We start from the raw sequence: 23020 nt of genomic DNA on the forward strand, positions 1-23020 counted from the left end.
GCTTTGAGAGTAGAAGTCAGAGAAGAAGAAGAAAAATCTCCTTAAGGAAGGCTTGTACTTACTTAATGGTCATATAAAGAGGATAATGGGGTCTTTTGTCAGCAGAGAGGACACTTCAGTTATTGGGATGCTCTTAATACAGAAGCTCTACTGTACATAACTAAGCTAATATTTTCAGGAGAAAAGAGGTGAAGTCACTGATTGTCATTAAAGAGCAAAGGTTCTCATATACTTGAATTCCTTTCTTGGGAAACTTTTATGTCCCTGCTCAGAAAAGTATCAGATAACAGAACTGAAAGGGCTCAGCAGAATGATATTTCATCCCTTTGAGAGACTTTGAGGATCATATGCTTGGCTAAGCAATTCTGAATTTTCTTTATCTGAGTCTCCTAAGCTTTTAGGTCACTGGCCAACAGCGCAACAAAAGATTTTACTGCCTTCACGCTTGCCGTAACCGAGCATTATCACTTCATTACCTGGTCCAGTAGCTGAGACGCAACTGCAGAGGACAGCAGCAGCCAATTTTAAAAATCATAAATCATTCTACTAAGAAACAAAGGTAAAAACAGAAAAGGGAATAATGGACAAACATAATACAGATAGCTTGATATTTCCCTCTTTTCAATGGAGAAGGAAGCAGAACCAAAGGCTTGTCTTTCAAATTCACCTTGCCAGACAGGACAACTAAAAGTGGTGAAATAGCACAAAGGCAGATTTAATACTTTGTGCCGAGTCAGGGGTATAGTGGCCTAAAACCTATCCAGTTTTATTCACTAGGACTAAAATGTTTTAATACTTTCATTAAAACACATCATTAAAATGGAATGCACTAGGGCTGCATTCATACCAGACATTTAAAACACATTTTCCCCACACAAAGAATCTTAGGAACCAGAGTTTGTTATGGGTGCTGGGAACTGTAGCTCTGTGGAGTGGGCTAAACCACAGTTCCCAGGTTTGTTTGGGAGGGGTGTTTTAAATATGCTTTAAATGTGTGGTGTGTATGCAGCCTCGAATTCTGTTTGCCTTCCATGTTCATTTCTGAAAACCAGTCCTTTTCAGATGATTGGGATTTGCCTTTTACATCCTACTGGGCATTCTCAAGTCATTGGGTGTATCTGAAGTAGCTCATTGGGTCGTGGCCACAGATGGCTGGTTTACAGAATGCAAAAGTAAAGTAGCTTATATTACTATGGACTGCATGTAGAGGACGCCTTTTTTTGAAATAATCCCTGCAAGCAATACGCCAGCACACCAGTCTTCCTGTGCTACTTTTCTACTTGAACAGAATTGGACTTCGGGGATGCAATTACATTTTTAAGTTAGAGGACTTGAATAGCTGGGAGGCTTGCCATTCAACTGTCCATTGACTTTTATTTGCATTCTTCTGTTAGAATTAATTGTCTTTTGTACTGTTAGGAGAGATAAAAGGTGTTCAATAGCTTTTTTAAAAAACTGGGGGAGTGTTTGTGAAGAAAATCAAAGCTGAAACATGACTGGAGTTAATAAGAAGTAAATGTTTTTGTTGCCATGTTAAATAGCTGTGAATGTGCTATAAAGATATAGGATTTGGTTTGACCTCACCAACCTCTGCATCTGGCTATAGAAAAATAGGCCCTGGCAGCTTTCTAATGGGGTAATGGGTCATCAGCCCACCAAAGATTCCCCACCAGATCGTAAATGAACAATAATTCAGCAGATCAGCATTCTGTCCCATTATCCAAAAATAAACATCAACGTTCAGTCAATTTCTTAGCTTCATCAGTGGCCAACGACTAGGAAAGTTTTCTGCCAGTGTCTGTTCAGCAATGCATACCGCAACCACTTCAAAACATAGCTGGTTATATTTTAAGCCTGTCTGACTCCAGGCAAAAGGGAATGAATTGAATAGTCTCCTTCCATTCACAGAAGAATATTTGATCTAGGAGAAGATTCCACTAACGGAAGAGTAGGCAATTTCTGAGGATAACCCCTGCACCCTTGAATACTTGCTCCAGAGGGTTGCACGGCATGGAAGATTTAGCATCCTCCACTGGAGCAAATACTCTTTCACAACCAGAATAACTCCTCCTGTTGAAAAAACTGGCACCATTGGATACAGCCCCCAACCTTTTGTTTCCTTGCTTCTGACCTGAAAAAGTCCTCTGTGTACTGCTATCCATCTGACGTGCTTTGATAATAATATGGGTTTTGAGATCAAAGGTACTCAATATTTTCTTAAAAGTGAGATTAACATCTACGTGAGATTTAAGGTGGTTCAAAGCACTTTACTGATGGTGTTTAGAATTCACAGAAAGAGAATGCATTATTAGCTTAAATTCAGCTGTCACTGAGAATTTTTCTTTACGCTTTTGATACTACCCATTTTGGTTCATTTCCCCAGACAGCCCATTTTGTTGCCAAAATGACCCATTATTCAGAATTGTCATTCCCACAGTCTGCACTGGCGCCTGACCCTGAAGCCTCAACGTTGCATGAGGGAAAAACACATGCCTGCTTGTTAAAGAAAACAAAAAGTCATTTCATTTTGCTGTTAGATCTCACCGACACCTGAAGCTCTCCCTGGCATTTCAAAATTCAAGCTAAGTGGAAGAAGAAGAAGAAGAAGAAGAAGAAGAAGAAGAAGAAGAAGAAGAAGAAGAAGAAGAAACCTTGAAAGGTCTCAAGAATCTTTTTATGTTGGTGGGATATTTGTAAATTGCATAAAAGCCTATTTATTGATAAAATAATAACAACAATAACAACACACTGTAAAATATCTAAAGTGGTGTACATAATGCTGCTGTGCTTATATTATCAGGATAACAACTTATTTCAGATAGGGCCGGCCTACCTATGAGGCGAACTAAGGCAGCTGCCTTGGGCAGCAGAATCCCATGGGGGCACCCTGCATGATCCAGGTAAGCAAGGCTTTGGCAGAGAGGTGGTGGAAGGGGACAGCACCTTCCTGTTTTATCTCAGGCGGTGAAATGGGATGGGCCAACACTGATTTCAGAGGTTGCCAACCTAGTGCCCATGGGCACCATGAAACCCATGAAGGCTTCCAGTGGTTCTCCAGGGTAGGTACTCCAGACTCTGAGCTTTCATTTAATACATAAAGAGTCTCTATCGCTCCCAGAAAGGAAGTTAGGTGGCAAAATCATTCTAAGTGATTTTTGTGAAATAAATGGTGCAGCTACCTTGTATCTTTTTCTGGGGGAAAGCTCTGTTTCGTTATTATCCAACCATTGTAAATCTTTCTTGCAGAGGCCTCCTGCTCCTGGTGGATGCTCATCTAGCATCCCCCTAAAGGATCTGTAGCAGGACCTTGTCAGATTATCTTAAGTGGCAAGATGACAAAAGCCTCATATGGGAGGAGGCATTCCCTGAGATTGTCAGGAGATACTCACATATATTGGAAGCGTGTTTTTTCACAGAAAAGCATAATGAAGCTGGAACCCTTCCAAGCCTATGTGCCTCTTCTTTTTATAGCTGCATATGCAGATTGTGAGAGTTCCGCCATAAGATAATAGGAAGCTGTTGGGTTTGAATTCTTGCTAGAACTTTAAAAGTGGTTGGCCACTGTTAGAATGGGATGCTGGGCTAGGAAAGGGCAGAGTCAAGGGATAAGTTTAGAAAATTATGATCCTATACACATTAGCCTAGGAGTAAATCCCATTGAACTCAATGGGGCTTGGTGAGCTCCATTGAAAATGGGACTTACTTATCAGTGGACATGCAGAGGATTACACCATTAGGCAATCTGTGTATGAGAGAGAACCTGAAACTCAGGAGGCAATCCAATGCATTAACCATGGACCTGAAAATCCATTTTCAAGAAGTTTTTCTCAGAATCTTATCTTTTCTATGTCATGTAGTGCCTATGATTATAAACCTTCTTCCCCCTTCTATTCCCTCCCTCTTGTGTAGCTTCTTCTAACAATTCTGAGTCCACTTAAATCAGGATCCCTGAAGCTTTCAAACATGCCTTTCAATAACTCTTAGCTTTGCCCCAGCCTTCAAGCACATCTTTTGAAGAAGCAAATTGTGTGCATGACTTGCCAGATGTAAGATAAGAGCCTTTTGCTTGGTAGAGCAAGCAGTACCTGTCAACAGCGACAATTTCAAGAAAAGTACAAGTCAGCAAATATGTATTGAGTTCTTACCACGATGTAGATCTGTGGCTTTCGTCTTTTTGCCAGGTCAATGATATTGACTCCATTGTAATAAAGGTTCTCAATGCAGCCATGGAAATTTTTCTTCAGAAAAGTTCCTGGTTTGCCTGGGACTGGGATTCCTCCAAAACTGAGCTTTGGTACAAGAACAAATTCAACACTCTTTTAAAAAACCTCTAATAGCCATAACATGGAGAGAGAGAAAGTTCTTGCTTGTGGGTACACAGGGAAAAACAGACCATAGAAAACAGAATAAAGAAGTTGTTTCATTCCAATGTCCTACACTGTCAAATACTAAATGACAAAAAGAGGGGAAGATTTAGAAGGACAAATTTCAGTAGATGAAGACTTTTCATTGCCTGCCACACTTATATGGTGTATTTATTTTGCAGCTTTTCTGTAAAGCAACTTCATGCTCAGAAAGAAGTTTGGCTAATCATCAGTATGCCTGATAGGACAGGATGAATCCTAAAATAAAATTAAGAACCAGACTGGCAATGACAAGCAATACTGGAGAATGTTTGGAGTGAAGTTCATTTAGAAGACATCTGAAGGCAGCCCTGTTTAGGGAAGTTTTTAATGTGTGACATTTTAACGTATTTTTAATCTTTGTTGGAAGCTGCCCAGAGTGGCTGGGGAAACCCAGCCAGCCATGCTGGGTACAAATAAATAATAATAATAATAATAATAATTATTATTATTATTATTATTATTATTATTATTATTCATCCACAAGAAAATTCTAAATTTGCTGGTCATTGCTGTACCCAAACCTTTGATGCAGTGTCCCCTTCTTTCTCCACCCCTAACTGTTTAATAAGGTTTCAAAAACCCAATTAAACATTAGGCCCAAATTGACCCAGGGCTGGATCTGGGGTTAGATGGCACAGAGCAGGTTTGCCTCATCCAGCAGTGTTTGTTTGAAGGGGTAGGGAGGTCTTTGCACAGTTCTACTTCTGAGTAGAATTGAGAATTCCAGTTCTGCAGCAGCCATGATGAAACCTTGAACCAAGTGGTCTTTATGCTGGTTTAATTAATTCCCCCCCCCCACTGGCTTCATCAGCTGTGGCTCTGCCCATTGCCAGCAACCAGCAACCCTGACAGAAAAAAGGGAAGGTGTATGGTTCAGTAGAAGATGATCTGCTTTACAAGCAAAAGGTCCCAGGTTCATTCTCTGTCATTTCCTGGTACAGCTAGGAGAGACTCCCTGGAGGAAACCTTCAGCAGCCAGTCAATGTAGACAATATTGAACTAGAGAGATGGACCGATTTGGTACCAGGCAGTTCCCTACAATGCTTTAGTGGGGGATGAAATTCTATCCGGCACAAGGTAAACACTGCTACCTGGACAGGCAAGCCACCTACTTGTTTGGTCTGAACTTCAATTTACTGACCCTCAAGCAGTAAATGACCAAGCTTTAAGCTGGTTCAATCATTCTACTTCATCACCTGAATCAGATTTAAAAGGTAAACAGAGCTGGATGACATCAATCTCCAAATCTCCAAATGAGTTCACTGTCTTCATGTATCAAATAGTGGGGGTGGGAAAGATGGGATCCTGTGGCACACCACAGCAGAGAAACCAAAACAGAGCTAAGCAGTAGTCCCCCAGCATCAACATTTGGAAGTTTTCATCCAGTGAGAATAGCTTTCCAAGATGGATACCATGACTGATAGTAGCAGAAACTGCTGAGAGGCTTGGGGGTGATACAGCCTCACCCCAAACACACACACCCACATATTTCTTTTGGCATAGGTCAGAGGGTCCAGTCTTCTTCTGTTCAGTGCCCAATTCTGAAACTCATTTGAAATGCATACGGTAAGGTCATATTTGAGGAAGAAGGCAACAAAACCTTGTTTCAAGTACCTCTGCACTATGATAGTCATGTGTAATTTTAAGGCCCATATTAAATGTAGTACTGGCAGAAGGAATTCTATTTAAAGACTAGCTCTTTAGCTGGGGCTCATTATTTCTTGCTTCAGACACTTTGCAACCTCTGCTCTTTCTTCCTGAGGGTTTATTATTATTATTATTATTATTATTATTATTATTATTATTTAAAAGTCTCTAGCTCAGGGATCCCTTTCTGTGGATTTTTTTAAAACAAAAAACAAAAAAACCAGGGCAATCAATATCAATTACACTGCACCTTATTGGAAAAAACAGTTTCCTTAGTGATCAGTAATATTTTTAATTACCAGACTAATTGTTTTAGTTCCCTTAGCTAGGTCTTTAATCCCTTAAGTGTGCTAAGATAAAGTTTCATTAGTCTAGTAGTTGCTGGGGTGAAGCAATGGAGATATTAAAGCTAAGGAACAAACCTAGTTTCTTTTTCTGAACTGGTCTTTAGGTATAAATTGGCCTGATGCATACTGGGATCAAACTGATTTGTATTATGCTTGGAACTTAACTCAAAGAAATTCATGGGAGAAATTCTACAGACTGCAATAAGGATGGGTGCATTTCCATGTCACTTCCATATGTGTTCACTCTTGTCTGTTCCTTTCCCATTTCTGCATTAATATTTAAATATATAATATGATGGAAATTCATAATTTAAATAAGCACTTCTAAACATATTTCTCCCATAGCGTGTATGCAAAATATATTGCGACACATTCTTTGAATAAAGAACTGTGTTTGAAAATTTTTGAAGCATGAAAGTACATTGATAGCAGAGCAAGTTAGTTCAAATTAGATTTTTTCAAGCACCCGTGAAACAGAATAAATCAAAGTATATCACCGTTGCAAAGTTACACATGGTCAAGTTCCACCGAATCAGTGGAGCTTCACTATGACCCAGTTCACATGTAATGCCAAATGATGGTTTTATGTTGCATGAGTGAGAGTCATGTATTCAAGCCTAACTTGTCAAATGTTCTAACTCAAGGGCAAAAAGAAAGAAAAAAAGTTAGCTAAAGGGGGTGGAGAGAAAGAGAGAGGTGAAGAGAGTGTGAGCTTGAGAGCTGTATAATCCTCCTAAAATGGTACACATTTCTGTTCCAAGGCAGGGATCCATCTTGGCGCAGAATGATGCAATTCACACCTTTGCTGTGTTGCATTTGGTTGCTCATGTCTGCCAAGCCTCTTGGACTAATGAGATTCCTCTGTATCTGTAGGCTGCTTGCTTTCCTCTTTCTCTGCCCCCTTTCCTAGCAGTTTAGACAAGTCTGCTGCTCCTTCTGCTGTGCTTTTGCTAAGTAGGTTTTGTGAGGAGTCACGTTAAGCAAGCATGATGTTCCTTGGATGCTTCGATGCTGTAGCCAAATGCTGATGTTGCTTGATGTTGTGAAGAGAGAGCGGGGGGTCGGACTTTCAATCCACACTTTTGGCTCCTTTCCTCTTTAAAGGATTTGTTCCCGGTTCACTTTTAATTCAAGAGCAGATGGCTTACCAGTGGCAAATTACAGGTGCTTGGCTGACCTTGGCTGTCATCCTGTACACATTGTGAGGATGGCAACTCCCACACCCTAACACTGCAGCAAGGAAGGGAGCTGTTCCTATCTTCTAGCAGTAATTAATAACTGAACTGCATCGTACCAGATGTGGTGTTTAGGGGAGTTTTACCCCCCCCTTCAATGTGGCCTGGAGACAGTGCAAGAGTTGCTATTTTTGTGTGCGATTAGCTTTCTTGGCACAAACTTTCAGGATAGGAGAATAGAAAACTGCCTTATACTGAGTCAATCTATTGGTTCATCTAGCTCAGTAGAAGAAGAAGAATTGCTTGGATTTGATATCCTGCCTTTCACTCCCCTTCAGGAGTCTCAAAGCAGCTAACATTCTCCTTTCCCTTCCTCCCCCACAACAAACACTCTGTGAGGTGAGTGGGGCTGAGAGACTTCAGAGAAGTGTGACTAGCCCAAGGTCACCCAGCAGCTGCATGTGGAGGAGCGGAGACGCGAACCCGGTTCCCCAGATTATGAGTCTACCACTCTTAATCACTACACCACACTGCCTCTCTGTTTGCATTGACTGTTTGCATTGACTGGCATCAGCTTTCTCTGATTACAGGCAGTGGACACTCTAGGGCAGGCATCTCCAAACTCGGCCCTCCAGATGCTTTGGGACTACAACTCCCATCATCCCTAGCTAACAGGACCAGTGGTCAGGGATGATGGGATTGTAGTCCCAAAATATCTGGAGGGCCGAGTTTGGGGATGCCCGCTCTAGGGTCTTCTGCATGGAAAGCAACTGAGCTACAGCCCTTCCTCTAATTTCATGTGTGCACTCCTTCTGCAGTAATGGAGTAAGTAAATCATTGTTTGATAAAATAGCATCCCTGCTATCACTAAAAAAGCCAGGTTGGATTGGAAAGCACATCTCCCTGCATCATTTCTCTTAGGACAGCATACGCTACACAAAAAAAGTCTGACGCACCTCATAATCAATGTTCAAGTCATCTGAATCTCCCTTGGTTCGGAAATGCTGCATATACTTGTCCACCGTGAAGTTCACCTGCTTATTGAATCGCTCGATGAGGACCGAGTGCCAGTGCTGGTCATCCAGGAGACTGCCCAAGGTGACGGACGTGTGACTGTTGCTGAAACGCAGCTTGGCATCTCCTGCAGGGGCAGCGAAAAGACACAAATTGCAACTGACCCATCGATTCTAAGTCTCCGGTACCATGCTTCCGAAATGATTAGCAGCTAATACGTTTTGACTGGTGTATGTATGCAGCCTTGACTTGGCCACCACCCCTTGCAGAGAAGCAGCAGCAATACCATTATCAAGAACACAAGATAATATCACCAAGGCAACTATCGGTAAACAGACAATAAACATCTATAAAAATGGCAAAAGTAGTTTCTTTCCAAAATAGGTTTTATCTTAAACAATTGCAAATGCAGTAATAAAGAGTCCACTTGTGATATACCCTATCTTTGTTCTAAAATAGTGTTCAGGGCACCTTACAAAAATTCCACTCATGCCTACAATATATGCACACACACACTCACACACACACACGGAGAACCTAAAACTGTATTTTAAGAAGTAGCCGATAATCAAAAGAACCATTACAGAAGGATTAAAATGATCATGTAGTGCAGAAATCATGGGTGACTAGACTGGTTGGGTCCCCATGACTTCCTGGAAAAGTGTGCCATTTTCTCTCACATGGTAGGACCCTACAAGCAGATTAGCACAGGGGAATAAGTCCTTTGGGTATTGCAGCCCCAAATCATGTGCAGTTTTATAGGCCAATCTAGAGCTTTTATTGTAGTGACAAACATACTGGCAGCCAGTAGAGATCTTGAAGAACCAGCAAAATATGATTACTGTGGTCAGTCCCCATCAATAAATTGACCATGTATATTGGTTCAGTTGTGACAAGCCAATCAGCATTTCTATTTTGTACTCCCTCACCATCACTGTTACGTGCTTTACATTGCTTCCACATTCCTGACACGTAAGAGCAAAAAAGCAGAATGACCTGGTGCTGCCGCAGGACTAAGAAATGGGAAACAAACCCTAATTCACACTTTTTGAACCAATATGTGTTGTGAAATGTTCAACATGTTTTGCATCACAAACACACACACACACACACACACAGCTGATAGAGAAATTACAAAACTTAGTGTTGTATTCAATGTAGCTGTATGGTTGGGGTACGTATGTGCAGTCGCTGGGCACTTTTCTTCCAAGGAAATATTGGTGGCTCTTGACTTCAAAATGTTTGTCCATTCCTTCAGTCCTAATGCATAGAACTTCAGCCTAAATGGCCTCCCTCTCTTTGTAAAACCAATGGGATATTCTGAACTCTCTCATGAAAAGCAGAGTGACTAATAGTGTCAAAGAACTCTGTTTAAAACTTCCTTTCAACAATGGATATTTTACAATTGTAATGCACTAATCTCCTTTAGGTATAGGAATAATAGGCATCATTTCCAACGAAAAAATAAGAAAGAAAGAGATTAGCTGAGGACAAAGCATATTAATGGGTTTATGTAACAAGGGGAAAGCTCTCGAAAGTTGTCACAAACATAATTAATCAGAAAAGGGAAGATGAGAAAAGGCTTTAAAAAAACTAATTCTCCTTTTAATGCTTTTAGCTCAGTCTCTTCAGATGAAAATAAAATCTACTTAAATATAGCACATATCAACTGATCATAGAATCAGATGTCACCTCATTTTAACCTAGACTAGGGTTGCAATCCTACACACCCTAGCTGTGAGTCAGTCACTCTGAATGGGATGTGTTAGATTGTATCTAAAGGTTCAAATCTTATATACACAACTGAAGTAAGCCACACTGAACATAGTGGGACTCACTTCTGAGTAAATATACACAAGTATAGATCAGGGTGGGCATAGGGTAGACTGTGGTCCATTGATGAACCAATTTCTGGTAGACTACATACCATATTTACACGAATTCAATGCACCATTGAATCTAATGCACAACTCAATTTTCAAAACCTTGAAACCAAAAAAGTATTTTCTGGCACCATCAAATCTAATACACACCCTAATTTTCAAGATATAATTTGGCCAAAAAAGGAATGCATTACATTTGACTAAATACTGTAGTTGTTGAGTTTATTGCAAATAATGCTAGTTGAGGTGGCAAAACACTTAATGTTCTCAAACTAGAGACCATTTTCAGGATACTTAAATGGAGTTGGCCTGTTAAGTGTAAAATCCCCTCTTTAAAAATTTAATAAACTTTGGTAACTATTGGGATTCTGTTTCTTTTAAGTGCCCACTATGAACTTTATTGAGTTTAAGAGTGTGCTACAGGCATCCCCAACCTGCAGCCCTCCAGATGTTTTGGCCTACAACTCCCATGATCCCTAGCTAACGGGACCAGTGGTCAGGAATGATGGGAATTGTAGTCCAAAACATCTGGAGGGCCAAAGGTTGGGGATGCCTGGTTTACCATCTTTGCAAATCTTCACACTAGGGCAAGGATGAGGGTGAGGTGCACAACTATTTGCAGATCAATCTGACCTGGTTCTCTGTGATGGAATATTGTAGATACTAATTCATACAGGGATTATCTTCTCTCAAATCAAAGCATTGTTGCAGTTTTGCTATTACTACTGTTTGAGAGTTGAAAATGCCTGTTTTTTATGTTTATGTTTTGTCTGTTGTTTCTTTTGCTTAACGTGAAATTTCACAGAAAACTATTAGTCTCTTTCTTAAGCAAAACATCTGAACAATTTCATGAGAAATAATTGGAACTTTGAGAAGAAATTTCTAGTGGTGGGATGATAGGTTACATGTGCCCATGCTGTTGGTGAAGCATTCACCACTAATTTATAAGTGGCAAAAAGTTAATATACATAAAAAAGGCCCGAGAGCAGGCCTTCAAAGCTTGGAGCCTACTATGCTAAACTGCAGAAGTAAAACTGCAAAAGGAAAAGCCTTGCTCCGCTGTCTACCTGCCAAATTGGAGAATATAATAATAATAATAATAATAATAATAATAATAATAATAATAATAATAATATATTATTTATACCCCGCCCATCTGGCTGAGTTTCCCCAGCCACTCTGGGCGGCTCCCAATCAGTGTTAAAAACAGTACAGCATTACATATTAAAAACTTCCCTGAACAGGGCTGCCTTAAGATGTCTTCTGAATGTCAGGTAATTCTTTATCTCTTTGACATCTGATGGGAGGGCGTTCCACAGGGCGGGCGCCACTACCGAGAAGGCCCTCTGTCTGGTTCCCTGTAGCCTCACTTCTCGCAATGAGGGAACCGCCAGAAGGCCCTCGGCGCTGGATCTCAGTGTCCGGGCTGAACGATGGGGGTGGAGACGCTCCTTCAGGTATACAGGACCGAGGCCGTTTAGGGCTTTAAAGGTCAGCACCAACACTTTGAATCGTGCTCGGAAACGTACTGGGAGCCAGTGCAGATCTCTCAGAACCGGTGTTATGTGGTCCCGGCGGCCACTCCCAGTCACCAGTCCAGCTGCCGCATTCTGGATTAATTGCAGTTTCCGGGTCACCTTCAAAGGTAGCCCCACATAGAGCGCGTTGCAGTAGTCCAAGCGTGAGATAACCAGAGCATGCACCACTCTGGCGAGACAGTCCGCGGGGAGGTAGGGTCTTAGCCTGCGTACCAGGTGGAGCTGGTAGACAGCTGCCCTGGACACAGAGTTAACCTGCGCCTCCATGGACAGCTGTGAGTCCAAAATGACTCCCAGGCTGCGCACCTGGTCCTTCAGGGGCACAGTTACCCCATTCAGGACCAGGGAATCCTCCACACCTGCCCGCCTCCTGTCCCCCAAAAACAGTACTTCTGTCTTGTCAGGATTCAACCTCAATCTGTTAGCCGCCTGGAGAAGTAGGCACTGGGGGCTATCAAGCACTCAACAGGTCACAACACAAGGTTGGTGGGCTGCATTTGGCTGTATGAATCACTAGTTATGTAGGCATGCCTAAAATTCACCCATCTAAAAATACAGATTGAGAAATTTTATTAGTTGCTGCCTTAAATTTAGCAAGCTTGTCACTATGCAAGATGTGTGTCTTCCGGTAAGGAAACTTCTTATGAGAAAGCACTATTGTGCAGAAGAACTAATATGCTGAAATTCATTTTGTTATTTTCAAATGTCTCTCTAACATATACTGCCTTGGTTCTTGCTATGTATTGTTACAATCTGTCTAGTGCTCTTTTGCCACCCACAATCTTCCTCCTACTTGCCTGATGCCCCTTATTCATTTTGTCATTTTAGAATTTGATCTGTTTTCTAAGGAGAGAGAGAGAGAGAGAGAGAGAGAGAGAGAGAGAGAGCGAGCGCCAATTGCAGCTAATCTATTTTTTCCAAGTTATTTCCATCCATGTCTCTGATTAAGGGAATTTTAGTTCTGGGGGTCAAATGCATCCTTAATGGACCTAGGGACTCTCCTCAGGCCACACTCCCTCTTCTCTGAGCCATATCCCTCACTAGCCCTGCTTTGCATCCTTAGTTTTTTTGGGGGGGTTTCTTTTGCCACTTCTCGCTTGCCTGGATCGAAGATAGATAGGGATGTGTCAGTGTGAAGAAACTAGTCTATTTCAAAGATGTCAAATTCACATTTGTTATTATGCCAACTTTTGCCTCTGATCCCACCCACCAATGGTTTGTACACACACACACACAGAGAGAGAGAGAGAGAGAGAGAGAGAGAGAGAGAAGCAAATGAGGTCCTCAGCCTGAAAAATGTTCCTGCCCCTGGAATATAGTATAACAGATCAGGGAAACCATTGCAGAAGACAAAATCCTTTATTTCTGAAGTAGGAGAATGTGGCTCAGGAAATATCACATGATACTGAATTATTATGATTTAACCACAAGAGACAGCTCTCTTAGCTGACAATAATGAACAGTTGCACTAGGTTTACATTTCAAAAGGAAGGAAGAAACAAGAACCAGAAATAGGAAGGGTTTATTATTGTTGTTATTGTTATTGTTTCTCCTTGGGGAACCTGATGCTGTCTTTATGCTTCACATGAACTCTTTTTCTATACACTCCAGACATTTACTCCAGGCTTTCTTATTTTCCTTGCTTGATTGCATACCGATAGCTGAATGCAGCACACACAGCTAACGCACCTCGCCCAAGGCAGGGGTTCAATTACAGGGAATCAAAGACCTGTTTTCTGCGTGGACAGAGATGACCCAGCGCAGTGAAGAGCTGCAGCAGCTGTGAAATGAATCCTTGAAGTGGACAGATGGGCAGGAGCACAACCTCAGCCCTGAAATGATCATCTGAGAAAAGAATAATCTTTTAACCCAAAGGAGGGAGGGAAGGAAAAAGCTTTGGTAGGCAACACAATTGAATCCTTGCAAACTTGTCTGTTTTAAAGAGTAGGAAACAGAAGCAAGTTTACCAGCTGTTAGTGGCATTAGTTCAGTAACTATTTGTCTCTTAACAGATTAATCTGATAGCTATGAGAATAAATAAGAGTTGCCCAATGAGAATAAATAAGAGTTGCCTAATGAGAATAAATAAGAGTTGCCCAAACCTGACTCTAAGAATATATAACAAATAGAACTGGATGAATGCCAAACACAAGGAATCACCAATTATGGCTATGTAACCACATCTGTAGCAGGAGGAATGCTTTATACAGGCAACTCCCAATTTACACAGGAGTTTACGTTCCAAGGCACTGTGCATTTAAGTGAAATTGTGTATATTTGAAACATATTTGAAAAAGCCTGCAAACACCCTGTTCCATCCGCTTCCCCGTTCTGCCCCTTTTGGTGATGTTTTTGGGTCACTTATGAGTTTGGCACGATATGAGCATGCACAGTTGTGCACATATTGGACACATCAAAAATGGTTGCATTTGGTCTCCCTTGTCCTTCCCAGTAAGCGACAGTGCCCCTTCTGCTGCAAAGCTAGCATTGCATTTCTGCCGCACCAGGAGAGCCACTTTGGGGTGTGGCATATTCCAATTGATGTCCTTGGAAGTATGACATCATTCGGGAGAAATGCCTTCCTGTCATCTATTACCTAAATTCGGCAAAATGTCCAGAAATATCTGGATGTATGGCAGCCCAGGTCAGCAGTGTTGTTCTTGCTGATTTACCTTCAAAATAGCTCAAAAACATTATTATTATTTTTTTGGTGATTTTGGCAAAAAAGCTCAACAAGTTTGAGCAAAACTAAAAAAATAAATGAAAGCCCTACTATTACCTCCTTACACCTAGTCCCTAGACATAATTCTCTATATACCGTATGTCCAGCACACTGAGGTGGTGGAGAAATTACATTGTTAATCAAATGACTGTGGCATGCATACTTTTTATTGAAATCTTTGGGATTTCTAAAGGTAAGGCTAGAATGAGGTTCCACTGCAAATTTTAGAGAGGGAAAACTGATCCTATTGAATAAATAATACGGCTATTGCCCCAAGAATGTCACATAAATCATTATTGCCTTTCTAAAATACTAGTTTCCCTGTGCTTCTGCTGTTTGCAGAACAATCTCAAAATGAATCAAATGATCAAAGGCTTAAAGAAATCATATTTCCTAACAAGCTGACAGGCTAACAAGCCAATTTTTATTGATTTTCTGTAATGAACACATGCTGAAGCAGACCATGTATAAAAGCAGCTAAGGAGATTTGCAATGGTACAATCTAAGCAAATCAACCTGCATCAAAGAGAAAGCATACCATGTGTAGGTTAAGAAACAGCGAATAGGTAAGGAATCAGCCAGGTACCTATGGAGAAGGCACAGCTAAGTGGAGTCAAATGAAATCTGTGTCTGCCTCCAGATTAATGTCATTCAGGCAGCAGGACTGAAAGGAAAACACCTCTAAAAAGGTAATCCAGCACATAGTTAAGCACATTTAAGGTTGCTGTCTTTGCGCAGTGGGATTCAATCTCATGGAACTGTTGAATAAACATGCTTTAGGACTGTGCTCCATGTCACACTGAATAAAAAAGATCTCGCAATCCTCAACTGTGTGCCAGATTTTCCCAGAAACTACTTGTCATGCACTTGTTATCTGTTCTTCCAAGGCTGAAGTCCTATGCACACTTATTTCGGAGAAAGCCTAGCGAGGGGTAGAACTGCCTTAATTTGCTCATGTCTATTTCACACACAACCCTCTGAAAACCTGTTAATTCCCCATTTGCAACTTAATGTGTGATTTAAACAAACACATACACAATTTCATTTTAAAAACTGCTTACAATTCCATAGAGTGGTCCTAGGGCTGCTTTTTATTTTGTATTTATCTTTCGGTTTGTGGTTTCCATGTTTAGAGCAGCTAGAAAGCAGGTTGAAAATTGCTCCTCAAATGGTCTAGGAAGTAACCATACATCCTTGCATGCTTTGGCTTAGTAGATGGCCACAACCATCTTTTCCCCCATAGGCATTATTTAGTAAATTTGTATCCAACTTTTGTATCCAAAGGCTCCCAGGAGCAGCAAACACAAACATGATAAAATGCAATTAAAAAGCCACACAAACTTATTTAAAATATTCAGAGACAATTAAAAGCATCTAAAAAATCACATACTCCTGACAGCTGAAAATGTCAAGGGACAGCACATATCTGTCATTTTATGCCTACGTAAACATTAATGTTTTACCACCACCCAGGAGGCTGTATCATGAGTCAACTCCAAATGGACATTACACAGCAGCAGTGCCACCAACAGTCACAAGACCCAAGATGCGTAATATTGAAGAAAAGTAGTTTCTTAGGTTGGTGTGTCTAGAGCTGTTTAGAGCTTTACACACAAGGACTAAGATACTGAGTTGGGTCAGGTCACTTCTGGCAGCCAGTGCAATACTTCCATACTTATCAATTAGAATGACATGGAGTCGCTTCTTGGACCACTGAACTGCACTAAAGTCACTGTGCTTTTTGGTTGTGCCTAGCAGCTGGGAAATGGTAAGGTTAACGGAAATAATAAAGAGCAGATCACATCATTCATATTCTGAAGGGGTATAGATTCTGGAGCATGCCAACCCACACATTGCTTCAGGAAGTATGGACTTGGCAGCTTAGTTCCAGATTGCATAGCATACCCCCCTCAAATCCCGCCCCCATCCCTAAGTGACTTATTTCAGAGTATTACATTAACATACTGCTCATCTTACTGATTTCCATGGGACACCAACTACACAAGCAGGCAAAGAACTTCAGCCAAGGAATTTGATTCGAACATAGCACATAGATTGATGAGAACTTCTTGAAGATATCAGAAATGATGGCCAGAACATTGCAGGTAATTTGCAAATGTTAGTTCTTGGTAGTTAACATGCATGTTATGTTCATGGGCATAAACAGATGTCAAAATGCAGTACGCTAACACTGCACACCCAAAAGCTCAATTAATGGCAGCTGTAGTATTATCTTATAGCATCTGCAGAGTACAGATCGTGTAGGGAGCCAATAGATGTATAACTTGGAAAGAACCGGCTCTGCGCTGAAGCTCAGGGGGCTGGGTCAGCTAGCATGTTACCTGCCACAGTGCTTACGTATAGATACGCCATCTGTACAGCAAGAGTGCTTAGTACATACTCCTTCAAAACTCAGAACCATATTTTAACAAATTATTAAAAACAAAAACAAAACATAATATGTATGTCAATAGATTACTCTCGTTCTCCCAACCCTTTTTGACCAACCTGTCCTTAGAATTGGCAGATTTAAGGAAAGGATGATGAAGAAGATGATAGATGATAACAACAACCGCCATGGTGAAAAATATGCCGAAATGTTTGAACATACCCAGGTTGATGTGCAAAGACAGCTTCCCTTTCTGCAGCTCCAGTGTAATATAATCTCCACGCTGCCCTTCTCCATGAAATAGGACCCCATCTCCCTGCATGCTCTTGAACTTCAGGGAAACAACATCTTTGAAGGTGCTCATCAGTTTTTGGTTGAACCTGTAAAGGAGGGAGCTCCTCCCATCAAAGTCAGCAATATCCGATTCTACAGGGGAAAGAAAGCAAATAAACATTAAGCAGGAAGGATCAATATTTATGTGCAGGTGTCCAGAGCAAAGCCCTCCCCTGGCAGCTTGCAAAAGATAATTAAAAACTTTAAATCAATGTTTGAAATGCAAATGAAATGAACCAGTTTTTTTAAAAAAATAAAAGACTCACAGCATTTGTAGCAAAACATAATTTGAAACAAAGTCATTTAAAATAATTAGGCCATGTGTACTTATTTTGGGAGGGATGTGGGTGGCGCTGTGGGTTAAACCACAGAGCCTAGGGCTTGCTGATCAGAAGGTTGGCGGTTCGAATCCCATTGCTCGGTCCCTGCTCCTGCCAACCTAGCAGTTCGAAAGCACGTCAAAGTGAAAGTAGACAAATAGGTACCGCTCCGGCGGGAAGGTAAACGGCGTTTCCGTGCGCTGCTCTGGTTCGCCAGAAGTGGCTTAGCCATACTGGCCACATGACCCGGAAGCTGGCTCCCTTGGCCAGTAAAACGAGATGAGCGCTGCAACCCCAGAGTTGTCCATGACTGGACCTAACGGTCAGGGGTCCCTTTACCTTTACTAATTTTGGGAGAGAGTTCCAAAGCTGAGGCCACTTCTGAAAAGTCTCTCTAGCACCTGTGTCTCTAATTCATTTTCATAGTGGACTGATGAGGAGAAGCTCAGAGGCATGTTTCCATGGGTGTTGGTGGTTTGTCAAACACCCTGTTCAAGCCATTTGCAGAGAGATGCTAAAAATCCTTGTCAGAGCCCCTGCTAGTTGATTGGCACAGTTGTTTACCACAATCCCCAGCACCCCATCTGGCCCAGGGGCTTTACTGGGATTCACCGCCCTCAACACAGCTTTCGCTTCATGGTCATATAGAATGAATGGCTGAGAGTTTATAGGCTGGAGGGCAGGAGCTACTATACCTGATCTTTTAACCTCATAGCGGGAGGAGAAGATATTCAGCTCCTCTGCCAACGAGTCATCAGCCTCAACCGTGTTCCTTGTATTGTCCTTATAGTTGGTTAGCTGTTGCAGTCCCTGCCACACTTGTTTCATGTTGTTATCAGCTAAGCAATTCTCGACTTGAAGCTTGTGTTGTTGTTTTGCCGCCTTAATGCCTTTCCTGAGCTTTGTTCTTGCCCCTCTGTATAAATCTATGTTCCCTGCCTTAAAGGCAGAGTCGCGGGCTTTCAAGAGTGACCTTACTTCAGCAGTCATCCAGGGTTTACAGTTCCCATACAAAACAGGTCTCAAAAGCAACTCAACAGAATAAAATACAGATAAAATATACAAAAAATTCCAATGTGAGGCCATGTAGAATAACAGAATTTCAAAAATGTTTCCCCAACAGCAAAAATAATGACAAGTTCTACTGCACCCCATAATGAGATGAGCACCACAGTATAGGCTAACGTAACTACCAAATGCCTGAATAAGTAAAAATATATTTTAGCCTGGTGTCTAATTGCAACGATGATGGCACCAGACATGTTTTCCTTGGGTCAGTAATCCACAAAACTATTGTATGATGCTCATATGTCTCTTCAAGTTGAAGCCAATGGCTTCAAGTTACAACAAAGGAGTTTCCAGCTAAAGATCAGGAATAACTTTCCGACAGTAAGAGCTGATCGACAGTGGACCGACTCCCCTTTCTTGGAGGTTTCTAAGCAGAGGTTGGGTGGCCATCTGTCATGGATGCTTTAGCTGAGATTCCTGCAATGCAGGATGTTGGACTACATGATACCAGGGTCCCTTCCAACTTGATGATTCTATTATTGTTCTAGGCATCCCTTTCAAAAAAGGTCATTACCTGAGCCACATATATATAATGAATCTTAATCTGAGCCATATATCATTAGGTTAACATTTGAGAACATTTCCTTTACACAAAGTGAGCTGTTAGGGCTGCTGGGACATCTCCTAGCATAGCCTAATTAGAGTGTGAATCATGTTGGAAGATTCCAGTTAGACAAAAGGAAATACTACTTCACGTCCTGCATACTTAACCTACAGAATGTGTTACCACAAAGCATAGTGATGACCAATAAAATATAATTGGAAAAAGCCCTTAGTGATGACCACTGACTTGGATGGCTTTAAAAGGGGATTGGACAAGGTAATGGAAGATAATGATATCAATGACTATGATGTCATACAATATTGTAGGAAGTATAAGAGAGAGAAAAGGATGCTGAACTAGATGAGTGTTTGGTCTGATCCAGCAGGGCTCTTGTATGTTCATTACAGTCCTACCTTGGTTCTCGAAACGCCTTGGCACTCAGATGTTTTGGCTTTCGAAAGCCGAAAACCCAGATGTAAGTGTTCTGGTTTTCGAACACAGCTTCCAATTGAGTGCAGGAAGCTCCTGCAGCCAATCAGAAGCCGCACCTTAGTTTTCAAATGGTTTCGAGAGTTGAACGGACTCTGGGAATGGATTGAGTTCAAGAACCAAGGTTCCACTGTAGTTCTTAAGTAAGGAATCCCTAAATTAAAATCTTGCCTGTCCACCAACTTAATACATAGCCTTAGGCAACATGCTACCTCTCACTCCCAGTCCCAATCTGCAGTATGTGGACTTCTCTTGCCTTTCTCATGTATAGATCATGAGCTCATGTTTGGCAAAGGTCTTTGAATACTCTACAATGCTAAAAATCAGTATCCTCACATGGGTGAATTGTTAATGCACAAATTGGACAGGCCATGACTTCACCAACTTTTTCTTCTGATGTTTGTGGTGGCATGTGCAAAACTGTGTGAACTTCTGCACAAAAGCATTTCTTTGCAATGATAGCTGCAGCTACATCAAGTCACATAATGCCCCAGCCTTCTCCCTTTAGCAGCTATATTTGACATCAACTTCTCAGAATTCATAAAGATACAAAACCTTGATCCTATTATCTCATTTGGTAGAACTGAGGCACAGCAGCCATCTAGAATAATATAATTTCAATACTACATGGTCAAGCCTACAAATCTTTAGGGATTCTGTAGTCTTTGAAAATATTTGTGCATTCAAGTTCAGTGTCAAATCAGTATATTCCGCTGCCTGAAGCAGAGACCAAATAGTGACCATCCCTCGACCTATTTAAAGAGGGCCATCTCTTTAAAAAGTCATCCTGCACCATTCAGATACAAATTTTGGCCTTTTTTTATTCCCCACTCATGGTGGCACCTGAATCAGGATGCATCCTCCCCTTGCATGGCAGGTCTTACCCAGCCTATAACTGTATAAATACTGTACCTTTAAAACACACTTGAAGCATATTATTTCCCTCAATGAGTTCTGGGTCAGTAGTTACAGTTCCCAGCAACGCTTAAACCACGGTGTCCCAGATTCTTTGAGGGAATGAGGGCTGTGAATGGGCTTTAACGGTGCTCACAATCTAAATTTTTACTACTTTGAAACAATACATCTACATTCACATCTTTTTTTTTTTTTCAGACTGCCTTCTTGCTCTTTTAAGATGCAATTATGATATTAACCAGTACAATCTTTGTGCTTTTTGCATCACATTCAATCTTCTGGTGCTTATTCCCTATTTGTTTTTCTTAACACTCTGCTTACCCACCCCATCACTCCAGCAAAAAGATAAAATAAAATCCATCAGTTGGTGACTGGTTATTTCCAAATGAGAGGGGAAATGAAAATAATCCCCCTGATACTGACAAGGGATGAGTTGTGGTTTTTCTGCACCATACCAGTAAGAATTGCCATTTTTCATTTCAAGGCAGAGAAAGGGTTTTAGTGAGCCGATTCTGATTCAAAATAAGGTGAATGGCACCAGCCTGACTTACTGTGGGAGAAATTCAATTCACATCTAAAGGTGAGCTTACCTAAACTGACCATGTGCACCAAAACACAACCACCCCTTGAAATTTGCACTTCTGCAAATTTCGCAGCACAGTTTTCCAGCCAAATAATGTCTTCATATAACTAGGGCAGGGGTCAGCAAACTTTTTCAGCAGAGGACCAGTCCACTGCTGCTCAGACCTTGTGGGGGAGCTGGACTATATTTTGTGGGGGGGAATTGAACGAATTCTTATGCCCCATAAATAACATTTTAAATAAAAGCAGACATTCTATTCATGTAAAAACACGCTGATTCTCGGACTGTCCGCGGGCCAGATTTAGAAGGTGATTGGGCCAGATCTGGCGCCCAGGCCTTAGCTTGCCTACCCATGCTAGCTAAACAGGGCTGCCTTCAGCTGTCTTCTAAAAGTCAAATAGTTGTTTATTTCCTTGACATCTGATGGAAGGGCGGGCGCCACTACCAAGAAGGCCCTCTGTCTGGTTCCCTGTGGCTTCACTTCTCGCAGTGAGGGAAGGCTATCAGAGCTGTACCTCAGTGTCTGGGCTGCACGGTGGGGGTCCAAGTGTTGTTGTTGTTATCATTGTTGTTTGTCCCAGTACGTTCTCTGGGAAAACCCATTTTTTATTGCTGAATCAGAGGAAATGAGAATCCACAGAAAATCCAACTGCTGTTTGCTCTGATTCAGTGGTAAAATATGGGGTTTCCCAAGGAAAGTGCCAGGACAAAACAAAAACAAAAAATCCTGGACCTGTGCCTAGAAACGTGGCACAAAAGGCAGTCTGGATGAGCCCTGAGAGAAAACAAAACTGGCTGATTTGCCCATCCCTACTAAGGGGTAGCGCCTGCCCACCTAGCAGTTCGAAAGCACCTCCGGGTGCAAGTAGATAAATAGGGACCGCTTACCAGCGGGAAGGTAAACGGCGTTTCCGTGTGCGGCTCTGGCTCGCCAGAGCAGCGATGTCACACTGGCCATGTGACCCGGAAGTGTCTCCGGACAGCGCTGGCCCCTGGCCTCTTGAGTGAGATGGGCGCACAACCCCAGAGTCTGTCAAGACTGGCCCGTACGGGCAGGGGTACCTTTACCTTTTACTTCACCTTTACTAAGGGGTAGTGGGAATTGAATGCAGAAATGCAATGTCTGCCCAATGACAAGGCAGAGAAGAGCTTCCTATAAACCAAAGTTGGAGTGGGGTTAACTCTACTACAAGTTTTAATGGTTTGTTGTTACTTGGCAACAACATTGTGTATGTTCTCATCCTTCTGTATACATGGATTCAGTAGAGCAGCATTGTCATGTGGTGGGGGAGTACATTATGTCAGACTTCTGCTCCACTGTTGACATGAAATCTGTGGGGGAATGAAGAACCCTAAGCAAAACAAACAGATGACACCTACAAAGCTAGCACTCGTGACATTCAGAAGTCATCAGTGACAGTTTGCATGACAACAAATCACTGGCTTCTACTTAAACATAATAAGAACTTCTTACATGTCAAAAACCATACACTTCATGCAGTTTGAAGATGAAGCAAAGCTTAAAAAGATGACTTTCTGAAAAGAAAAAAATGGCATCAACTCCCATTAAGGGAGTGGAAATCAGAAATTTATTGTGACAAAGCGGGGAAGACCACTGGAACACTTAGGCAAAGTGTGCAGAAGTAG

The 23020-nt window shown here is 41.6% G+C and overlaps 1 protein-coding gene and 1 long non-coding RNA gene across 3 annotated transcripts in view; both read right to left on the reverse strand.

Moving 5' to 3' along the window:
- LOC310825486 overlaps positions 1-23020 on the reverse strand; it is a 632470-nt gene that overhangs the window by 162219 nt on the left and 447231 nt on the right. The gene's annotated exons all lie outside the window — the stretch shown is intronic.
- Positions 1-23020, reverse strand: part of CNTNAP5 (contactin associated protein family member 5) — a 313291-nt gene that overhangs the window by 162219 nt on the left and 128052 nt on the right. For both annotated transcript variants that reach the window (XM_083734111.1, XM_083734112.1), the window contains 3 exons: positions 17344-17547; positions 8532-8716; positions 4146-4289 (listed from right to left, as the gene is read on the reverse strand). In XM_083734111.1, coding sequence (XP_083590237.1) covers positions 4146-4289; positions 8532-8716; positions 17344-17547 — 533 coding nt within the window. The remainder of the gene's footprint in view (positions 1-4145; positions 4290-8531; positions 8717-17343; positions 17548-23020) is intronic.

The sequence above is a fragment of the Podarcis gaigeae genome, assembly GCF_964106915.1.
Source record: "Podarcis gaigeae genome assembly, chromosome: 1".
In the NCBI taxonomy this organism is placed as follows: Eukaryota; Metazoa; Chordata; class Lepidosauria; order Squamata; family Lacertidae; genus Podarcis; species Podarcis gaigeae.